Raw genomic sequence first — 24,271 nt, 5'->3', positions numbered from 1 at the left:
TGCGCATCGGGTTGTTTAGAGTTTGGTGTTATTGAGAGCAACGTCAGCGATGAGGCGCGGGGGGAAGGAGGGAATGAGTGAATGAGCCAAGATATTCACCCCAGTGTTTTAACAATTCAAGCTGTCCTGTGGATAGTCGGTGTTTCCAAGAAAACACACGTAGTGACCATTTGCCTCTGAGACGAGCACTCGCCGGTGTTAGCACTCGGTTCGCGGCGCTTTTTGAACAGAAGCAGACTCTGGGGAAGAGAGAAGAGACAGCTCAGTCTGCTCATGATCAGATACAGGGGATGCTGAACAGATACTAGCACTGGACTCAACGCCACACCGGGACCTAGCTGCCTGCTGTAATGTCGCAGTGGACAGATTATTGCGGTTTGGAATGATATGGAGGATTTCAGAACATAATATTTTATGAGGTAACATTACATTTGTTCTCAATAGGTCATTTCACGCTACTCTGAAATCCGTGTGGCGAACTGAACCTTCTCTTATACGTGCATGGAGGTCGGTAATGCGATTAGGCGCAGTTGATCTATCCTTCTTTATCAAATTAAGTGATCAACGAGAAGGCGTCAGTCCCTTCATAAATAAAACTCTGGCTATAGGAATTGTCTTTAACAATATCTGAACATCGTCTTAGCTTGTGATGTAACCTTAAGAACCTGAAGTTCGGTTGTCATACTGTTGCCTACAGTAAACGGTGTAGCCTTTTTTATTGTATTTTGCCGCTTAAAAGACCATTTATTTGTACTAGGCTACTTGATGCATTTGCAGTAGGGCCTATGTAGGCTATTGCTTATAAATGTAATTTTGTAGCCTACAACATTTGATGTAGGATGCTTTTGCATTATAGGCTACTGCGTGTTAATGTGATGTATCTCAAAAGAAAGCACTGCGGCCTGTGCGTTCTCGTTTAATATTTTCAATGAATTGTTGGGAGCAAAGATTTGAACATCTGATGATGCAGTTACTTTTGATCCTCTTGTTCGTGTCAATCCCTGATCTATCATTTTGCTGCAATTGAATCGAGTAGACCTAAAGGCCTTAAATCAGCAGCTTAATTCGGATGGCGATAGTTCTTGGTAAACAATAAAATTAAAAAATTCTTAATATTTAAAATTTATATGCAAAATAAAATGTATATAGGCTATATATTTCATTGATAATCGGAAATAAATAGGATCGTGACAAATCTAAAAGAACATAAATAACAATCATGACAACAAATCAAAACAATCATGTTTAAATAATATATTTAATTTTAAGCGGTGAAATGCACTTTTAGGGTTTGTTTTGGGGGTGGGACTTAATCAATTAATTAAATCAAATCAAGAAAATCAAATTAATCAAAACAAGAAAACAGGCCTATTATTACACAGACTGATTTATTCAATAGGGCCTATATAAATAACATCTATGATCAATAAAAAATGTACCATTAGTTGCACTCTTTTATATCACAACGAAAATGCAAAGCACATCTAAAATAAAATGATCACATTGACAGCAAGAATTAAACTATTATCTTACACCTTTTAGAAAAGGAAACTATGTATATAATTCAAGTATATAATTCAACAGAATAAGTTTAGTTAGAAATGGACCCAGTTCTTAATCTTTTATTTTTTTTATTTTGGTTGTTGTTCAGCTGTCAAATCCTATTCAATTCAAATGATTAAAGCCAGCATTTCCAGCATTTTTCATTTTCTTACTGTGTTTGTCAAAATGACAATATTCAAGCAGTCATGGGATAACAGCTCACCAATGCTAAAAATCAATGTTCTAATACAATGGTCTGATTCTCAAAACATTTTTGGCTTTAGACAACCATCTACAAGAAAATCAATGCACAAATGTTAGGAACCAATAATGAAACATCAAAGTGATGTGTAATCTCCAAGAACCCTACAGCCAAAATGATTCAAGTGTACTTTACTAAACCTAATGTGCTGCAAAGTATCATAGAAGAAATATAGCAGAATATCACCATACGTAGAAAGGGAAACATAGCAGAATATCACCGTACGTAGAAAGGGAAACATAGCAGAATATCACTGTACGTAGAAAGGGAAACATAGCAGAATATCACCATACGTAGAAAGGGAAACATGCTGTGTTAGAAGTGAACAGGCCTGTTCTCTAACACGCATTGTATCCACTCTGGTACAGAACAAAATGGAAGATCAAATCATACTGTGCCGCTATTATAACGTGCATAAAAACGGTATAAAACACCCCCCCTCCCCGGCACAATATTATTCCAGGTTTCCAAAAAAATGTTTCAATGAACTGGGTGAATTCTGACCACAAGTTCATGGGCAATATAGTGCAGTCCATCCTCAAACAATTGTATTATTATTACTTTTAAAAAATTTGATAAGATGCGATAAGTCAAAATTTGGTTGGTGTCGAACATTTTGGACAACACTCTGTAAATACCCAGCAAACCCCAGTGTGCACACAGCAGTATCTGCCAGGAATAGTTTAGCGGATTATATGTCTGGGGTGACAGAGATGTAAACAGATCTCTCGCTCACTGGGTTTAGTTAAACAGTGTAAGTGAAAGGCACATTTTGGACTGGAAAAGTCCAGGGTTGACTTGCTGTAGCCTCACTGTGCTTGTCAGACTTTATCTTTATTAGCTTTGGCAAATGCCTGCCCGAGTTTACACGGAATCCCGCTCTTCTCCTTTTATCTGAAGGGTGCACACTCACATTGTTTACATGCGTGAGATTAGGAGCGGGTGGGAGGAGGTGGCTTTCACCATGAGAGCGGTTTGGTGTCCGCCGTGCAGATAGGCAGCATTCTGGAGGCAGTGTGTTGTACTACAGTAATGAGACATACCTTTGGTGTGATGTCTGAGCGTGAGCAGAGTAGGGGCGTGAGAGCGGGGCTAAGTTTGTGACCTCTCTTAATGGAATCAGCAGTGTTTAGCACGCTTCCATAAAACCGAGGTGCCCGAATGCTGGAAGTGTAAATATTTAATCTTGCGATACTTCAGAACAAACGGATCTCGACCCTTTTCCTTGAAATTAATTGGCCAGGCCATGTTATGAGGACAGACTTTCCCTCACGAAATGTAAATGTTAATGTACGTTATTTCTCAAATTTTGCAGCTCATGTCTTGTCTCTCTCTGTGTATAATCAATTAGAGTAGGCTATGAGAGAACAAAGAGGAACTATGGCATCTGTGGTATTTTCATTATACATATATCATTAGGTTTTTAGCTTGTGTTAAAAACACGGCACGAGGTTAGTTTTTTTTTCCCGTTGGCTCGTTTTCTAATATTTTGAGAAAAAAAAAAATCTCAAAGTTGATTTTATGGTTTCTATTTTTCATTTTATATGATTTATTTTCAAAAAAGTGGAAAACCCCGGTTTCTATTTTTAATATAAACCTGAAATAATTTGTCCTGTTCTGAAAGTTACATTGCGTAGCCATCATTAAACTAATATTTCTGTGATTTTACAGAAATGCTTCAGGAGAAGGCCTCCGCTGTGGCTGATGAAGGTATGACCGTGGCCCAGTTGGGTGGGCGTCCTGAGCTTGCCAGTGATTCCTCACATTTGGGCCTGCCTACAACTCCCAGCATTTCCCAGAACAATGAGCCGGACAAGGTAGCTAATCACTTGGATCCTTTTAATGAGTCCTGACTTGTAGATCTTCACCTCTGCGAAGAGATGTAATGTAAACTAACAAAGATTTAATGATAAAACAAGATAAAATGAATTATAGTAAATAATAAAATTGTTAATTTCATATTTTTATTTTCATTTGAGCAATATTAATAGCCATTTTTCCATTAACAACGACTCATTATCATTTATCTTATTTGTGCCTGTACTTTTAGAACATTGAAAACATCAAAGTGGTTCTTCACGACAGGGAACTATGGAAGAAGTTCCACGAGGCCGGAACTGAGATGATCATCACCAAAGCAGGCAGGCAAGAAGAGCGTCATTTCCATCCACCCGATTTTAGACTTTAACACACACACACACACACACACACACAGAGAGAGAGAAAAGTGGTGTTGCAACAGGGAAACGAAAACATAACTAGGCCATCTCGCTTCTAGTAAGAAATGCAAATGTGAAACCTTCTTTTACCAAGAGGCTCAGTTGCATGAAAAGATGATGTGCTTTTAATAGAATATTTATAAAATATTATGTGAACAAGGGAAAGCAAGGCTGAATTCCTATGCCTTCAAATATCTAATTGAAAACACAAACGGCTGCCCTGTGTGTTAGATTTAATGTGTCCTGTGGATTAAGAGCAGGACCCTGGATATTAAGCAGAGAATGAGTCAATGCTCTCTGCCAGTCTTAGCCAGCAGTTTCTCAGTGCTTCTCTGTGGAAAATGCAAAAGGTCACCACAATTTTTCTTTAATGCTGTAACATTGTGAGGGATGGGCTACCCCCTGTCCAACTGATAAAGTGCTCCGAGAATCCTTAAACCCTTTGAAGAGCAAAGCACTGTTCAGTCAGACAGCTGTGCACAGAACAGGAGACTCTACTTCTACATAGTTCCAACAACAGATGGCCTCATTTCATTTTACATACTTTAGTGTATAATGGACACCAGGCTCTGTTAAAGATGCTCAATATGTCAATCGAGCCATGAAGTAGGAAGAACTATTTACCGTTTCCTTTTTTTTTGGGGGGGGGGGGGGGGGGGGGTTATGATTTGTAGAATATTAGACAGCTATTCACTGGATTGTAAATCTTGAGAAAACTCGCCAGGTTTCTTCACGATGGGTCCCATTACACAAAATTGGGGCCAATTTCATGCAATGATTCTCATTGTAGTCTTGTGTTACATAGCAGGCTTCAGCCATGTCTGCACGGTATATGCAGTTTGACAGTATAGGTTTACGCTAAAGAAAAATGCACTCTATATATACAATACATTAGGTCTAATATAGTAACAAAAATTGCATATGACAGCATTTTGCTTCTGTGAATTGCACAAATAAGTCGAAAATCCAAAGAATAATATCATTGAAAAAAATGTATGTCATACCTGAAGACTATAGCAGTTGTTGTAATCAAAAAGAGATTTAGTTTAGCATGAACACTGAAAAACAATACCCCAGTCATGCGACTAGCATTTGTGGCATAATGTTGATTACTATGAAAATGAATCCCCTCCTTTTAAAAAAAAAAGCCATAATCTAGGTTACAGGGATGCACTTAGTGTGAAAGTAAATGTGGCCCAATTTGTAAACATTAAAATGCTCTGTTTCAATGGTTTATCCACTAAAAATAAACACAATGTGTGTTAACATAACTTTAGTAAAAAAAAAAAAGCTAACTAACCCTTTCTGTATAAAGTTAAATCCAATTTAAGAATTTAGTTGACATGACGACGTAACATCTCTAACCCTAAAATTTCTTTAAAAGTGATTTACAGCTCAGAAAACATGCAGATTTACGCGCATCAATAAAATGACAAACTTCATATTTCTGCTTTTAAATCCTTTCAGAAATTGGACTTACAGTATGTACTTCCAAGGTAAGTGATTCATCGTAACCTAGATTTTTGCAAGTCAAATTTTGCAAGCCACTTTTTTTTTGTGGTAATCAACATTATGCTACAAATGCTGTCAACTGATCTTGACTTGTATTGAAGCCAAAATATTTCTCTGAGGGAAAAATAGAGGTGAAACTGAGCTGAACTCTGCTACAACAACTCATCTTGTTATTGTGCACATCTGTGGCCCTGCACGAAGCACTAAACATGACTATTGAAAGCAGCCGGCTGGTGTTACTTGTACACAGCCCGTCAGAGTAAGCATCAGTGAGGCTGATGAGTGAAGCATGGTGCCCTGTTCGATCGCATCTCCCAGGCCCTAAAGGACCCCTCTTGCTTTATCATCTAGCTTCTTTTGATCTAGGCGCTCTTCAGATAGCATGAATCACTGAAAGAGCAGGCGCGCAAGAACGCTAAAAGAAACAGCTGCCATAATGCACATGCTGACACCGATATGATACACTTTCATACTTGCCATTTTTCACTGTCGTCCTTACACATATACACTGAAGCGCAGGCCCACCCATTAACAGTGCTTTTACTAAGATAACGAAAAAAAACTAACCATATCACTTGAAAGAAATTTCACTCCCATAGATATTGTCTGGATATTTAAAACTTGACATTAATATATACCAAAAAAATGAAATACAATTGTCATCATTTATTCATGCTCATATCATTCCAAGCCTGTATGACTTTCTTCTGCGGAACACACACACAAAGATATTTGGAAGAAACAACATTGGACCCCACTGAAAAAACAAAACAAAAAAAACTGCAAATTTTTTTATAAATTATCTTATTTTTTTTGCTTCATGGAAGAAAGTCATATGCAATGACATGAGGGTGAATAAATTATGACGTAATTTAAATTTTTGGGTGATCTATCCCTTCAAGCAACAAGACACCGTTTATACAGTAAAGTAAATGGTGCACACAGCTGTTCCCATGCCAAGGACAGCGCTCCAACACCGACTACAGCAACAGAAAACAGTTACAGAGCCACTGTAAGACCCGTTTAGACATGTGCAATGTGATCTACTGTGGCAGCCATTATTTCAAAGTATTGCATAAATGGAAAGAGCATTACACATCCCTCAGGTGTTTACATGTGAGTCTTGAGTAAATGTGTTTTACTCAAGATTTATTATATCCTCACTGTTAGTACTGTAAATACTGGTTCATTTTCTGTATTTTCTTAACATGAATAATTTATGTTAGATATATTTACATATTTTGAAAATGTCTAAATGTTCAGTTGGCCACATAAAAGCACATACAAGAACTCTTGCGATGTTTAATGTAATACTAAGGTAACATTTTACAATAGGTTTAATTTAATGCAAGAAGTTACAGGTTTATAATAATAATGATTATTTTGTCATTATTAGTTACCTGTGATGCATGATTTGATTTAGATTTAAAAAATACAATTAGAATAAAAACAAAATTACAATTACATTGTTAGTTCATGATACCAATGACATTGACTAACGTTACCTAATTGAACCTTCTTGTTCTTAGTGTCGAAACAATGTCAGAAACTACATCCAGAAAAATGAAACAAGATTTTGTCAATTTGTTAAATTGCTGACAGAAGAATAGGGAAAGACATCATCATCAGAGCGTAGCCTGGTGGACAGGTTTGTTTAAGATGGCTTAAAGCACCTCTTTACCAGTGACTTGCCCAGTGTGATTTACATTGATTGGATTGCAGGCCTGGGCCAGACATAGAGCTCTTCCTCTGGGTATTAGAGCTAGTGCATTCAGGGCCACTTTTTACACAGTGCAGGCATGAGCAGTTGTGCATTTGCAAATGCAATGAAATGATTCAGCTCAGGGGACATTTATTTGCCGTAATAAATGTATGACTGCTGGTGGAACTCCCAAAAAAGTAATGCACTGCAGTGGAACTTTTCTGGAGGAGTGGGGTGGTGCAACGAGGCTGTTTAGCTGCCCGCTGTTTAAAAGACCTGCCATTAAAAAAGCACTCAGAGTTTATATGGGGAATCAATCTTTTTGCAACTTTTGGATTTTACATGCGAAGAGGTTACTCAAGGTAGCTCTATTGATTTGTTTTATGACTGCGTCTGCTATATTAGCATATTCTGTCTGTCATCTCAGCTTCTCCTGTATCTGAACAAAATGGAGATCCCACATTTTATAGAGCGGCAGAGTCAATCCCTAAAAACATATATCTGCCCCAAAGCAAATCAGTACCAGGTACAGATCATGACTCCTTATATGGGCCTGTCGAGGATAACAGTTCAATTTTATGCTTTAGGTTTTATGAATTTTTTTGAAGCGTAACCTTTTATGGTAGAGCCGTTTGTGTGAGATGTTTTGCAGAGCTGTCTGGTGATGCTTGAGCACGCAGCCTTCTTGGACATTTAAGTGACCTTTTGTGCCTCTTAAACAACTAATCTGTCCTAAAAACAGGTTAAGCTGTTATCTGATCACTAATCGTGTACTCATCCGCCCAAAACAAACACTTCCCGTGATTCCCTTGCACTTAAGGCCTGTTAAAACCCTCAAAAGAGCCGATAAGACCGTCTCATCCATGCTTACTGTCAGTGCTCAGCTGTTGCACACGCAACCCGGCCCTAAGTCATGCGGAGGAAAAAGCTGTTCCTATAGTGAGCAATAAAGACGGCATTGAGGTACCTGAATGACACAAACGGGATAAGCCTGCGTAGATGCGATTGAAAGAGAATGACCTCTCTGAGCACAAAAGCGCATTAACACCCAGTTTTCAAGTTAGATCTAAATGGCATTTAGGGACAAAAGCACAATAGTAAGTGAATAAAAACAACTTGGTTGCCGTTACAAAAAAAAAAAAAAAAAGATTAGTAAAATGAAATAAAGTACTAAACTAATTAATACATTTATTTCTCACCATGTACAATGCCCGAAGAGATGAAGCTCTATGAAGCTTTTCTATGTGTTTCAATGGTAAGGCACCATTTTAAATCCTGATGACATCATTTGCACTCTCTTTAGGCGGATGTTCCCCAGCTACAAAGTTAAAGTCACAGGAATGAATCCAAAAACCAAATACATCCTATTAACTGACATCATTCCAGCTGATGACCATCGGTACAAGTTCTGCGACAACAAGTGGTGAGTTTAACGTCCCTCTGTCTATCTTTAATGTTTCTGCAGAAGACTACATTCATTCTGATTCACAACAGCATAATTAGAATGAACACATTCTGGAAAGTTGTTTAAGGATACTCTAAGCCTTTGGAAATTCAGCTGTAGCATGCAATAGCAAAAGTGACTGGATCAGAACAGTGACCGCTCGCTTGAGGCATCTGGACAAACACTTATCCAGATGACATTGCAAAGAAACAAAAATGAGTATGCTTTATATTCTGCTGACTCTTCCAATCTATGTATCTTGATTTTTTGACATGCGTGGACAAATGCCGCAATCCATATCCAAAGTACAGATACACACTTTTTAACACACTAAAGGGAATTGCTGATAAACTATAATAATTATAGTTAATAACATTAAAATAAAATTGTATTCTTTTTTATAATGATATTATAAGTAATGATTGTCAAAAGTTTACTAATACTTTGCGATACTGAATATAATGTTGGTAAAAAATTAAATCCCATCACAAAAAGACTGCATTGGCCTTGTTTCCAACACTTTTCTTAAAATGATAATTCATCCAATTACACACTTTTGCAAAGGCCAACACTGAAGGAAACTCAAATGAATTATTTATAAGCAAACAATATGCAGTCTATATCAGTTTATCCATGCAATGCTAGTTCTGGCTGTGGATTGTCATTAGCACACAGTTAATAACTGTAGGCCACAGCAGGCAGTCTTGTCAAAACCAATGGGCTTAAAACAGCTGGGTTATGCATGCTGTCCTCTTTTTGACCCTGTACCTCTGGCAATGCCACTAGATATAGGCACAATTCACCCATGCAACCATCGACACCACAAATAAGTCATATCTGCATGTATCCAGCATGGAAAAAAAAAACTAAACAAAATAACGATGGCACGCAAATCTCAATGAATTGCATGTTTTGTCACAAGAACGAGCATTTTATGAGCATTTTTCTAAATCTGTGGGATAGACTGGAATTCCACCATTTGCCAGCATCAGTTCTGGAGATCTTCAGCGACACCTTCAAGGCACACAATTAGCAGTGATGTTTTGGTCAAAGCAGCCACCAGTCTTTGGGAAGTATTCCCAAAATGTTTTGGACATAACCACTCGTGCTCTGATCATTAATGCGCAGATGTTCTGCATAAAGCCTTTCTGTAGCCTGCTGCTATATCCTATAGAATTTGCGTGACACTGAAAAACAGTTTTCCTTTTTAAAAGCTCTATGGCATGATTTCAGAGGTGCTGGAAAGCTATGTAGTACTAAAAGAAACTCTGGGGGACTGAGCCTAATTCACCACACCAAACCAACAACTGTAAGCTATTGGTCTTTTGCAAATGTTGCTAGTGCCTTTTCGTGTCAAAAAACTAAAAAATGCTCTTATTCTTCTCTATAGGATGGTGGCTGGAAAAGCAGAGCCTGCCATGCCTGGAAGACTCTACGTCCACCCAGACTCTCCTGCAACAGGGGCCCATTGGATGAGACAGCTGGTCTCCTTTCAAAAGCTGAAGCTCACAAACAACCACCTGGATCCTTTCGGACATGTGAGTGTCCAAAATCTAAGATATGATATTAAAATGTGCGATTTGCAGTGTGCAAAGAAGAGAGACTTACAAGGTAGACTAGGTGGTACATGTAGCGGAAGTGGAAACAGATCTTTTTTTTGTATTGTACATACAAGGTTATCGGGAAAAAGAGTAAGGTAGGGGCTTGGTTCAATCCATCAGTGTTTGAATGGATGAAGGGAGAACTGAATGCAAAAGAAAATATACACTACCGTTTAAGTGGACAAATTAATGAAAGAAATATTTATTTTCACCAGAAGATTTAATAATGACATTTAATTAAAAATTACGTGATCCAATTTTTTTGGATGAATTGGTTTAATGGAATGGAAAATACATCTTATTGATCAAAAAGATTATTAAGATGTATTTAGAATATAGAAAGGGTGATTTTCTATTTCATACTGACTTTAAATGTAGACATTAGACTGACTATGACTGAAATTGAATACTGTGCTATTGATTAAGAACATGAAAATCCTTTCTGTTATAAATAAACTGAATTAGCAACAGCCCACAGGAAGTTAAACTAGAATGACAGAATATGGGATTTACTGAATTGCAATTCAAAGAATTCTTCTTTTCCCCTCCATTGACGGAATTTTCCGGCTTTCCACCAGTATATAATGGGGGAGGGGGGACTCATCTTCTGAAAGAGTACTGAATCTCCTGATGAAAACACAGATGAAGTAGATGCAGAAACAAGCGATATCATATGTAATCATGCATATGTAAAAACAACAACACAATCATCAACATTAAACAGCATGTAAAACAGAACTGCCTAATTTTACTAAAATGAAATGTCGGCCCATTTCAGTTCTATAGGACTGTGGAAGCATTAGGGGTGTTGATGGACTCGATCTACTCCATGTTTTGATCATCTTTCTGAATCCGATCTGGATGTAGACAAGAACGTTATTTTCTCAGCTTTTTGCTCAAAATGTTGCTTACCCATATTGAAGTGTTGATAAAAAAAAAAGAATGCAGGAAGCTTTATTAAAACTTTTTTTTTTTTTAAGCAGAGTCAGTTCTTTCTTTTGATATGTTGCATGTTCAGATATTCATGCAACGAAATATTCATGAAATCTTTGTGAAAATGGTCAAAATGCTGGTGGTGGTTGGCCAAGAAAAACAAAACCAAAAAACGCTTTTCCGTAACATATTTCCATAAATCTGTCTTTCTGTAAGACTTTTTTAAACATTCAAGCAAGGCTGTCAAACCAACAAGTTTAAAATTAAAATTTTCTTGTGAAAATTTTCATTTACACAATTTCAGTTTGTGAACTTCCTTAAAATGAAAGGTCCGGTTTGGTTCAGAATGAATACTCCTCATGTGAGAGCTATGCTAAGGGTCATCTTGAGAGTCTCCTACTTTCTAAAAAGAAGTGAAACAGTGGAGCAGAGGTGAGGAGTCTGACCATGGCAGTGCTGCCCAAAGGAGCCTGTGGACCTAGCTTGTCTGATGCAATAACATCAGAAACAAGCTCATTAGGTTCATAACCTGTCAGAACGACACAAAGTTGGCCTGTCAGGATTAGTTGAATGCCTAGGAAGTGATAAGGGCGAGTAATGAGCAGGGAAAGAGGTTACTAAGCTCTACTGACGCCCACAACAGCAGGGACACCACGGCCGGCTGAGAGCCCCAACACAGGCCGCCACTGTAGCCATGCTAGTGCACCAACACAAGCCACAGTCAAAACATACACTAAAGCTATATGCACAGATAACACAATTGTGCTGATAATTATTTTTAATGTTATGACCGACAACCAATACATGGCAGATATAAGTTTTTGGTCACACTTCAGATCAGGGTCCAATTCTCACTATTACGACTTTTGCCTCAATAAACTCCTAATTACTGCTTATTAATAGTTAAACAGCCAATATCCTAGTAATATGCATACTAATAAGCAATTGGACCCTAACTTAAGTGTTACACGTTTTTTAAAATATAAATATGTAAAGGAAGTCATATATATAAAGTTTAAGTTCCTAGCTTTCAGCAATATTATTGATTTGACTGCACTGACAGTATTGGGTGAGAACTGAACTGAGCTGGATGATGACATCACTGTTTTCTGCAGAGCTGCTAAATCAACTAAAACTAAATCAACACTGAATTCTGTTTTCATCAATGATCATTATTTTCCTGTTTTTCACTGTAAATCTGCTTAGATACGATCTGCATTAAAGCGATATACAGAATAAAGTTGACTTAACTTTGTTGCTTAATATTTTTGTGAAAACCATGACAAGACTACCTTTCAAAAGGGGGTAAGATTAATTTTATTTTAAAATGTTTATATTATATGTAAAGGTAGATTTATAATGTCACAAAAGATGTATATAAAAAAGCTGTTTCTATTCGTCAATTAATTCTGAAAAAAAGTATCAGGTTTCCACAAAAATATTAAGCAGCAAAATCTGTTTTCAAAATTGATAATAGAATTTTCTGATAATAGAAAGATTTCTGATGGATCATGTGCCACTGAAGGCTGTAGTAATGCTGAAAATTCAGCATTGCCACCACAGGAATACATTATAAATTAGTTATACTTTCAAAATATATTGAAATAGAAAACAGTTCTTTTCATCACATGACCAAATTGAAATACTTCTGGTTTAGTGTACTCAACTATATAGCGACTTTTAAATAGTGATTTATTGATGTCTTAACTTCACCGAGCTTCGGTTTCTTTTGCTACATCACTGACCGCACAGACACCCAACACCCAAAGATATTTATAAGCAACTTGCTGTGGACTGAACGCACAGGAATGTTTTCAATGAAAGGCCATCTAGCTGTAAGGTCACATGACACAATCCCCCAAAATAGAGCTTACATTAATGGAAAAACGGAGATGAAAGGCAGCCTCGGAATCTGCATTGATCTAACAAAGGTGCTTGATTAATATACTTGGACAGCACACATCCCTATCTGAATCATCAATGCAGTTTGCATCACACGGTATTACCTCAAGACGCCAGCCAGCCAACCAGGCAAAGGCCACATGTGTCTGCACTCACCAAATGAAGCGCACAAACCATTCATTTGGCTGAGGCTACCGTCCGTGTCTATGATGGGGGGATTGACCTGGGGTTGCCCTCTGTGCACTAGTGCTCCTAACTCCTCTTCGAAAAGTGCAGCAACGAGGAGAGCTGGCTCACTCTCTGTCTGAGGGTCGACAGAACAATGGGAAAGGCCCTGATGCTCATTGGCCCTGACAGATCTGTGTTGGGGATGACCCCAACTAAACGCTTCATTGAACACCAGACACATGGACACACTGAGCAGACTGGTGCTGCTAGAACACTATGATCAAACACACATACACAAAGGATACAGTTGGATTACTTGCATATAACACAGAACGAAACCTCTTGAAATATGTATTGATGCTGTCACATTAATATACTGTACATCAACAGCTTCATTAGTGATCAATGTACAGTTTTATGCATTTGGATATTTTCTGAAAATATTGATCAGATCATTCATACAGGTTTTTATATATGTGCAGCTTTAGAAATATAATATATTTACCATATAGACTACCATACTTATTGTCATTGATAATAATAACAAGGAATGTTACTTAAGGACCAAATTAGCATTTCAGTAGGATTTTCTAAAATATATTAAAAAATATTATTTTTTTAATCGATTTTCTCAAATAATGCAGCTGCAGCCTGGGTGAGCATAGAATATGTTTTTCTAAAACATAAAAACTAAAATACTACAAACCCAAACTCTTAAATGTCAACTTTTGCCTAAATAAAATAAAATATTATAATATAAATATAAAATAAAAATGTAATATTTTAGTTTACATTTGTAATGTAATATAAAATTAAATATTATGTTACAATTATTAATATTTTAAAATAAATATTCATATCACATATTATTTGAATAGCTATATTAATATTATATATAGAGCTCAATAAATCAAATTCAACCCATTAATTCAATATTCTGTCAACGTAAGGTTTCGTTAACATTTGTATGTCTCTAAAGTTGTTCACACGTAAAGTGCTGTCAGTCTGTTAATAATGTAAATTTCAAATGTATGAAATGTGCTAGAACCAAACTTTACATGCACATACATATGATTACTAATGAGATTATTACATTTTCATATGCAAAATAATGGAAAATGTCTCTTTCTCAATCTATCCTAATGTAGGCTTGCATTTCTGTTCACAGATCATCTTGAACTCAATGCACAAATACCAGCCAAGGTTACACATTGTGAAAGCTGATGAGAACAATGCCTTTGGCTCCAAGAACACAGCCTACTGTACTCATGTCTTCCATGAGACAGCATTCATCTCTGTTACATCCTATCAGAACCATAAGGTACCATTAGAACCTGCCACACATATCACAATCACATGCAGTTATTTGTATAGCACACTACAATTGCTGACTTTTTTGTTTCTTCATAGATAACCCAGTTAAAAATTGAGAACAATCCTTTTGCCAAAGGTTTCCGAGGCAGCGACGAGGGCGATTTGCGTGTGTCCAGACTTCAAGGGTAAGATTATAATTTAAAATATGCTGCATAATGTACCAAAGATTGTAGTCTTACTGATCAAGTGCCCATTTTCCTAGGAAAGATTACCCTGTGATTTCTAAGAACATGGTCCGGCAGCGGCTTATCTCATCACATGGCCATCTGTCGGGAAAACTGGGTACAGGTGTCCTGAGTAGCCACTCACAGGTGGTTTCTCACTATCAGTATGACAGTGGCGTCCCCCTGCCGAATTCTGATTCCCAAGAAGCTCTCTCTCACTCCTTCCCATCTAGCAGGGAATCCAGCCTTCTTTACCACTGCTTCAAGCACAGAGGTACAGCGCTGTGGCAACCACCTTATTTACCAAAGACTTGTTAATCCTGACTAAATCCTAAACACACAATATATTAGTAGCATATCGGTTATTGGTCTATAGATATCTGCCTTTTTTTATATAATCGATATCAGCTATGCTCATTTCCTGTATTGTTTACATTTAGATTACATGTGCAGTCATCTAATTTTCACTAAAAGTTTACATTTAAAAGCACTAATAATTTAATAACACTGTTGACTGATATAATCATCAAAATAAAATGAAAAATGTATGATGCCTAAATTCACTTGTAGCATTTAAAATGATTCCAATCAATCATTTTTTAAATGCTGCAAGTGAATTTAGGCATCATAAATTAAAATGTATTTGCTGTATTTTAATGCATAACATAACATAACATATAAATAAGATTATCGGCATGGGTGCATTGCTAATCCTGATAAATTATTATGACACGGATTTAAAGTGCAGTTTTCAAAATCTCTTGCATTTCCAAACCTCGTGGATTCAAATATGATACTTTCTTCTAGATAACGCAAGACATTTGGACCTGGGATGCAAACGACCCTATCTTGACACAACAGCCTCTGCGGTTTCTGACGAGCACTACTTCCGCTCCCCTCCTTCCTACGACCCACCTCTGTTGTCCCATCCATACTGCAGCGAGACTTTAGGTTCTAGAGAGGCATGCATGTACGGAGGAATGGAGGGAGAGGCAGGGAGCGCAGTGGGTACCGATGACCTGCCCGCCCCGTCACTGAACTGCAATATGTGGGCGTCAGTGCAGCCGTATCCTCGCTACGGCATGCAAACTGTGGAGTCTGTGCAATACCAGCCCTTCACTGCACACTTCAACGGCACAGCCTCCGCGGTTCCCCACCACTCATCGTCCATGCAGCGTCCACATCCAGCACCCCCCGACCTAGTCACGTTTACCACACAGCGGGTGTTGCCACCGACGGCATCTTCAGCATCCTCCTCCCCCTCCGGCCCCGCCCCCCGTGACAGAGCACATCCCTCGCTGTTTCATAGGAAGCCTGGGTCGCCATTACGTTCACAAAGGGATTTCACAGGCTATCCGAACCACAGCCCTACTTCAACACGAGAATCAGCCTATCAGTTCCAAACAGGGCTGAGCAGTGTTGGGCCTCACTGGACAGACAGTTAAACAGCCACCGTCTACAACTAGATTCCTCTGCAGCTTAGAGAAACAAACTCTCTGTGAACAACAGCTGCAATGAGATTATTTTTACAGCCATGATGCTAAATTGTAAAGCAAAGCCATACATCTATTTAGCCTCATAGTATAGGAAGCCCACAATTATGTTGTGGCACTGTATATTTATTTGAATTTGAGATATGATCTGAGTTGTAGTTCATGCGCAGGTGGTGAAGCCAAGCACAAACAGCCTACTTAATGCACTGTTGTTGGCATTAAAGGGATAGTTCATCTAAAAATGAAAATGTCGTTCCAAAGCTGTTCTTCCGTGAAAAACAAAAGAAGATTTTTTTTTTTTTTTTACAGTGGGTCAGCCGTTTTTGTTCATAAACTGTAGCGAATGTCAATGGGTGTTTAATGCAACATTGGATCATTGACTTGAAAAGACCATGAGATTATTTTTCAAAATATATATTTTTTGGGAGGAGTCATACAATTTTGGAATGACATGAGGGAGAGTAAATAATGACAGAAGTTTAATTTCTGGGCGAACTGTCCCTTTAAGAGCAACCTTATCAGTGCTGATTTTTTGTATATAGCACAAAATGTGTATGTGCCAACTGCATTTTGCTACACTTGGGAGGCTTTTTGTATTGAGTGCAAAAAAGTCAGTGGATTATATTGAGAAGTTTAGCTGTTAGTTAACCTAAACAGACTTAGTAAATGAGGCTGCCTGTTTCCTCTTGAAATGTTAAGAGTGTGCAAAACATGTGCCAAGTCCAAAGATTGGTTATTTACTGGGTGTTATTAACAGATCCTTATTATTTCCTAATAATGCAATAAAGTTTTAAACAAAAAAGGTATTTTTTCAATTTTATATATATAAAATGTATCTGGAATTGCTAATGTACTGATGCTATGCAATTGCTACCATTTCTTTGTAATGCAATCACAACAATGAAGCTATTAAATATTAAAACACCTCTTCCATAATCAAATGATAAAAATGATATTTGTGGTAAAAAAAACAAAATACAGACCAGATCTACAGCTCAAAATTAAGCTCACTAAATCTTCATCTTAGTGGTCTTGGATTGGCTCCTATACTTTTCCTCCATTTTTGTTGGACTGTATCTGGAAATGGATTGTAGGGCCGGTTAAACAATATGTGCTAGAAGCGAAGTGTTTGAGTTATGAGTTTGGCACCAATCATTGTCTGAATTTGTTTGATTAGAGCAATGCGACATCAGAAAAGCTCCTTGCAACCAGATGGAAGCCTAAAAATGATCATTAAGAAAAGAATAGAGAAGAACAGAATAGGCTAAGTTGGAAAATCCTTAAGAGGTCGACAATGTAAAACAGCTTTCGGGGCAGGCAGCCACAAGTCAAATTCAAAAAGGATGGGGTATCACTGGTAAGCACTATGGTCCTAATGAAGGAAAACAGGATGTGTGAAGGGAACATATAGTGGTGATTTTACTCAAACTGTCATTTAAGTTGACAAATCTGACAAAAAAAGACAGTTAATTCATAATGTAACGAATTTTCTCCATAGGTATTTCAGTTGTTTGTACACGTTGAATAAGCTGTACCTTTTTAGTCTCTTTTTAGAGATTAGCATTGTTTCCAAGTCCTTCCGTTTGAACAGAACATTGAAACCAAATAGGCCTATATGATGGTTAATTATCATAACTAACAACATGTTAATAATGATCTGACAACTCACCTGATTGTTAGATAATAAAAGTCAGGTGTGTTTTTTTTGTGAACTGTGGGTTAATTTTTGGTTGTGTTATTAAGGGGTTTGCCTTGTTGTCAAGCTGTTACTCATAACCAGTCTAAAATAATTCTTATATCAAAGGATTTTTTTTTTGGAACAGATTAATTACAAAATAATGTTCGTTTTAATATATCAGTTATCAGCCATAACAATATTAATAATAAAATAAAAATTCATAGATAAATTATCGCTGAATTTTGTTTAGGTCAAATCTTTTTTTATAACGATGCATCAAGAAATATGCTATAATATTTATGCTACACTGAATGTACACCATATACGCTATAATGTTTTCACATATAAAAACTTAAGGACTACTTTAGTCACATTGGATAAGAGTGTTTGCTAAACTATGTTTTCATCTATGATTCATTGATAAACAGAGGTGGTAGATGATGTGATTTTCTTTATTTAACTAGAAACAAGTAAAAAAAAATTAGAACAAAAGGGAAAACAGTCATACAAAATATTACTTTCTTGTGCTAAAAATAAAAGGGATATTAAAAGACAAATGGGAAATGTAGTTGATTCTTCTGAATGGGTCCCAGGGTATTGATTGTAGAGAAGAACTCAACTGCTGATGGAAACCAAGCAGATCTAAGGCAAGGGAGGAAATGAGAACATGATTCTGGGTCTTTGAAATGCTCCAAAAACATTTTGATTTACATGAGTGATACATAGTCCAAGAATGGATCCCATAAAGTGCCACTAGTATACAATGGGACACATGAGCATGAAGTAAATTATATTATACATAACTTCAATGGTGTGCGGTTCTGTTTTTGACTGGGTTGAAGAACAGGAAGTGTTGTTTGGTATTTTAATATGCTTTTAAAAACTGAAACACTCTCCCTGACCAAATCCCATCTGATAAATCTAGGATCACTTAAAAAGAACCCTCATTGTCATCTGATCAAAACTTGGCTGGCCTTTTTTTTTTTTAAACCAATCTTTGGTAGCACATAAAAAGACAAACTGAACCTATAAGATTCATGCGATTTAACTTTCCACATATAAAGCCGTCTATCTCCATTAAAATAGAGCCGTGTTTAAGCCTCACAGAGAATACTCCAGCTTGTACTATCTATCTAAGTTGGAACTGAGGGGCATCTGGAACTCATTGGAGGAGATCTCCCTTGCCCTCCACTTGCAGCTTCCCACTGTCGTCCCTAAATCCCGTCTGAGAGCCGCCTTGGCAAGGCAACTCTCTGACCCAGCAGCTTAAGTCACTCCTCCTTGTAAAACGTTGGAATCGGCTCTTCGAAGGAGCACTCAGAAGCACACTTTAAATATTTTGAGAAGATTTAATATCAAGTCCATTATGGCCTTTCTAGAGCCCAGTAAATAGTCAATTAGTGGATAATTCTGATTCGATCCACATGCGGCCAGATCCGCTGGGGCGACCGGACAGCTTTGCATTCAGTGGGCCCCGCCATCACTCGCCATGAAAAAAGGGGGCGACTGAAATGGGAGGGGCACCACATGGAGCCCTTTTTGTGCATAACCTGCCCATTGCAGCAGGCATTAATGCTGTCAAGTCTAATGTGAAGTTGCTTTTTGCACTTTCAGTGACTTTGGAATAAAACCGAAATCATAATCCCTCAAGCTGGAGTTGTTTGTGGTCTTCCTGCATTGGAATGGAGGGGGGTTGACTGATCTTGGGTGGGGTGGGGTTCAGGAGGAGGGCCAAATTGTGAGATTCAGCGGTCCAACTCAAGGCGGCATCCATTGATCAAAAGGTACATCTGGTCGACTCCAATAAAACATAAACCCAACTGTAGAAAATTGGGGTCCGACATTACTGAGTGGCTTTGGATAAAAGGACCAATAAAAATTAATAATTGTATTATATACATACTGCGGATTAGAGTTTTCTAAAGAAATGGTGGATGGATTAATCTTTTATCCATCGGATTAAATGGAGGCCGGTGAGCCTGATATATAGTGTGCCGTGATGGCAGAAGAACACAGACAACAAACAAGCTCAAATTTGGTGTTAATTTTTATAAAAGGCTGTTTAACCAATTATAACAGTGTTTCACAAAGTGAAAAATGTTGATCTGAATCCAAATACATACTTCACTAAAATTCAAACGTATAAAAAAACAAAAAAACAAAAAAAAACAGGATATGATGAAAACAGGATCATAAAAACTGTTGGGGTTGGATTTGAGGACCGAATATGCATAGACTTCACATTACCTCATTGTTGCATCATATTTGTCAAATGGTTTAGCGTGCAAGCCTGTTTATGTGTTGTAAAGGAAAGAGCGAGTTAAGGATGGCAAATTAGCGTTTGAAAGCGTGATATGCTTTCGTGCACTTCAGTACTCCACCTCTTTATTCTCAACAGAGTTTTTGTTGGGTCTAGACAACCAATCAGTTGTTAATACGCCAAGGGCTGCCCCCTTCACAAGCCCCCAATCTTAACACAGCATCCTAGAGTGTAGAACAAGAGGGAAAAAGGAAGTGTTGCACAGAATAAACCAACCAGCGAGAGGGTTTTTGCAGAATACACATGACCTATCAAGTGACCAATCAATGATTAAAGTAACCGAGTCCGCTTACCTCTGTATTTTATCTGCAGTAGAGCAACTGTACAGGTCAAAGGAAAGAGATCAAATTTTGCAGTCACATGACAACAATTAGGCAGTGTTTTTTTGGAGGAGAAGGTGTAGCATTTGGTCTTGGGGGGTGGGCTCCTCAAGTACATGGCATCGTAGTGACGAGATTGAGTTTACAACAGAGGATTCCTTCCTTCCACAAGTCTTTGACTCCCACATCAGCACTCCTTTAAAGGCATTAGTCATTTAAGGAAGTGGAAAACGAATTTGTTTAAGCTTGAGGCACTGTTTATGCTTACATCACTTGTACCAGTTCTGTTACTACAGCACATATTCAGTTTATTTGACCAAAATAACAAATGAATGAAGTCAAGACTTGACTGAAAAGACTCAACTGGGGCTGTCTAGAGTGGATTAGTCCTTCGCTTTAATGAATAGGGACAGGTCTATTCAAATAGACAAGGTATTGTGTATAAGGTGGGGAGAATGGCTGCCAATTTTCAACCATCTAGAGTGCCAATCCCCTCTACTGGCTAAACACTGTTACTGCAGAACCATGGAGGTGTTAGAGAAATGAGGTTGTAAAATCATAATGTAATACGCGTTTCTGTGGCTAACATTCTTTAAAACTTATTGGCTTTCCATAATAATCAAAGCAATGAACAATATTTTCAGTGCAAATGTAATGTTAAGTTTACTTAACCCAAAATTGAACATTCCATCATCATTTACTCACCCTCATGTCGTTCAAACCGAAATACAAAAAATATAAAAAATAAAAATTGTGTCATACACTTAAAAGTCAGTGGGATCCAATGTTGTCCCACTGACTTCCATTGTATTGGTTTGGAACAACATGACGGTGAGTAAATAATGACAGAACCAGAGGAATGTGTTCCAGAATCATCTTTGTCACTTTAATGTAGTTCCCAGGAGAGTCTGACAATCTCATACACTGTGAGGGAAGATTTGGGATTAGCCTGGAAAAAGCTACTGCAAAGTCTCAGGCTAATTAATTTGTCCTCTTTAAAACCCAATTGAGATTCTCTGCCTCCCGAGACCTCACCTCCGGTTGATGCCTGCGCACAGATCAAGTGTTTAGTTTGACAAATACAGCTTACGGAATATCAGGCCACCAGTGACTGACAGAGCAGGCAGAGGGGATAAGACCATCGAAAAGTGATTACCTGGCTAAAGGAGGAGCACAATACAACCATGTTTGTCATTTTACACGCTTTGCCAAGCAAAGCCTGTAATGCTAATTAGCCAGATACAATGGGCAAATAAAAATAAAACTAAAGCAGATTGGATTTGTGAGTCATCTGCCACGTCCACCTGTGGGCTTACTGGAAAACTCACAGGTTCAGGATATTACCATACTCAATCAGTTTTATCACCAAATCGAACTCATAAAAGGACCAAGGACTATGTTCTGGAATCTAAGTAGATGTAAAGTGCAAATCAAAATTATTCAGATAAACCATTATGGAAGGAAAAGCAATGTTCTTGTATTACATACACTAAATTAGCATTTTTTAGCACAAAATTGCATTCTAACATTCTTTCAAAAAAACAACATAGAGAGTAGATGTCTCAATGCACAAAATTGTTGACATTAAGAGTAAGTTGAGCACAAACAAAATTTGAATTTGCCAAAGGACAAATGGACTTTCCAGGGGCCACTAGCCAAAACCGATGCCAACTTGCGGCGCTGTAAGTGCCCTAAGCCCGAGATGGAAGGCAAACTAAAGGATTAAGGTCCTCAGTTAAGGCTCAAAGAGTCTTTACAGGTGATTTGAAGCTCATCCTTGCTGGCTTACGAAAATCTGTTCTGAGCTGATATGGCAACTTGGTCAGAACAGGTGTTTACTGCTTCATGCTGACAAGATGAACTAAAAAGTGGGTCTGTAGAGTGGCTATACAGGAACATGACATGCTCTAAAGATCACAGGAAACATTATTTTCTCTATATCATAAAAACGAATGGAAGTGAAGCTAATAAAGTAAAGTTAAAGCAGTAATATTTACCCAATATCAACTTATTTCTCAAAGCCAGTGGTTTCTGAGCATTCATAGACATTGATGTTCAACATAAAACCTGAATCTCAGCTGGGCTTTTGTGCTAAGGCTTGTGAAAGGTGACCTTTCATGCCCTCAATTTAGTTTTGACTCCCTTACAGAGGTAAAGATTACAAATACAGGTAACATTCAGAGGATAAGGGAAGGGAAGTACACTATATTACAGCTGCATCAATGTTTCTACCTTTGACGAGCAGCCAAGCAAAACAGATAAAGTGGCAATTCACAGAGACGTCTGCATTCAGACTCGGAATGAAGGGTGATGCACCTTTTACCTGTCATGCTTGGACACCACTGAAACACTGGAGGAATGTTGGGTATGCGAAGAACGCATGAAAGGTCACAAGATTAGTGTCAGGTCATGCTGTCGTTGTCATGATCAGTGCCAGTGCACGCATTATCTTTCTAATGCACCTATATGGCTCAATAGGCCTCAACTTCAGTACTGTGGGTGGTTGTATATAAGTAGAAGGGTTACGCAAACAAAGCTGAAAGGGGTAAGTCCACTCTAAATAAGTTTGAAAAGGCCTAGGAGACCAGAAAAATGTTGTTTCTGTCACAGACATGTTTATATCAAGTGCTATTCAGTTAATTATTTATTTCTTAAATGACTTAACTGCTGCAGTTGCCCACACGTCTCATAAAACCCTGTACTTCAATGAGCATAATTATAGTATAAGGGAAAAATCCTCGCTGACTTAAAGAAAAACACCCACACACAAGAAGAACTTAACATGTTGGGTAGATATCATTTGTTATGAAGCGAATTATGAAAATTTAGTGTCTGAAACAACATGGTTTGTTATAAGTGGTCTCAAATACTTCCTGATGGAAGCTTTTCCCCAATTCATGAAGACCTCTATTTCCAGGCAGCTGCTTAGTATACAGTAATATAGTAATCACAATATAAAATCCCAGACAGGGAAGTCAAACTTTTTTATTGCTAAAGTAGTTTCTCAAAATACAGTATATCTGAAGAAGAAGTGTAAAACATCAGATGGCTGTATGAAAAGGTAACGATTCTGCAGGCAGTGGAATCGGCACTGAGAATGAGATGCCAGTTTGCAGACTGTTCTCTGATGGCACAGATAACTGTCTGCCACCCAAGACAGCAAAGCTGATTACTTTGTAACAAACACAAAAAGACAGTCTGGATTCTGTTTCTGCAGCTTCTCTTAGATGTTCTGGATGTTCAAAGCCATGTTAAAAACAAACAAAAAAAAAATATATTTTTATAAGGACAAAAATTCAAAAGATATTTGTACTGGGGCAGTAGGATAAGGTAACTAGCTAAAACAACAACAAAAAGCAATCATGTTGTGGCTAATCAATAATTAGAGATTTCTAAGACAGCACGTTATTCTAAATGAAAATGTGGAGGGAATGTTGGACTGTTAATACAAGTTATATATAAATGATTCAGTTTATTTAAAAACCAAGCTGTTCTATATTTAAAATTAAAAGATTTAAAAAAATGGATGAAGAAAAAATAATATAAAATATAAAAATAAAACAAATTATATATTTAAATAAAGTATTTGAAATAAAACTAAAATAAATAGTATGTATAAATATGCACATGGTAAGGT

General features: G+C 37.5%; 2 protein-coding genes across 8 annotated transcripts in view; one reads left to right on the top strand and one right to left on the bottom strand.

Annotated features, from left to right (window-relative positions):
* brip1 (BRCA1 interacting helicase 1) overlaps nt 1–24,271 on the bottom strand; it is an 81,521-nt gene that overhangs the window by 10,241 nt on the left and 47,009 nt on the right. For 6 of the 7 annotated variants that reach the window (XR_013195944.1, XM_077208281.1, XM_077208279.1 and 3 more), the window contains one exon: nt 18,426–18,636. The exons of the other annotated variant lie outside the window; for it this stretch is intronic. The gene's annotated coding sequence lies outside the window, so the exon portion shown is untranslated. Of the gene's footprint in view, nt 1–18,425; nt 18,637–24,271 lie in introns of those variants that run through there. 7 annotated transcript variants of the gene reach the window in all.
* Nucleotides 80–18,024, top strand: tbx4 (T-box transcription factor 4). Its single transcript, XM_077207416.1, has 9 exons — nt 80–419; nt 3,476–3,621; nt 3,855–3,949; nt 8,541–8,660; nt 10,072–10,219; nt 14,454–14,606; nt 14,696–14,784; nt 14,862–15,097; nt 15,631–18,024. Exons 2-9 carry the CDS (start codon nt 3,478–3,480, stop codon nt 16,266–16,268), a joined length of 1,623 nt encoding a protein of 540 aa, XP_077063531.1. The 5' UTR covers nt 80–419; nt 3,476–3,477; the 3' UTR covers nt 16,269–18,024.

The sequence above is a fragment of the Siphateles boraxobius genome, unplaced genomic scaffold, assembly GCF_051911475.1.
Source record: "Siphateles boraxobius isolate OS27281-9 unplaced genomic scaffold, OSU_SipBor_1 6, whole genome shotgun sequence".
Taxonomy (NCBI): domain Eukaryota; kingdom Metazoa; phylum Chordata; class Actinopteri; order Cypriniformes; family Leuciscidae; genus Siphateles; species Siphateles boraxobius.
Note: the sequence above shows the minus strand (reverse complement) of the source record. Positions and strands in the feature narration are given on the sequence as shown.

Bases quoted from the DNA above. Each gene is read 5' to 3' on its own strand.
- tbx4 (XM_077207416.1), top strand. From the start codon at position 3,478: ATGCTTCAGGAGAAGGCCTCCGCTGTGGCTGATGAAGGTATGACCGTG. The intron at 14,607-14,695 runs GTACCATTAGAA...GTTTCTTCATAG, and splicing joins CATCCTATCAGAACCATAAG to ATAACCCAGTTAAAAATTGA. The intron at 15,098-15,630 runs GTACAGCGCTGT...ACTTTCTTCTAG, and splicing joins CCACTGCTTCAAGCACAGAG to ATAACGCAAGACATTTGGAC.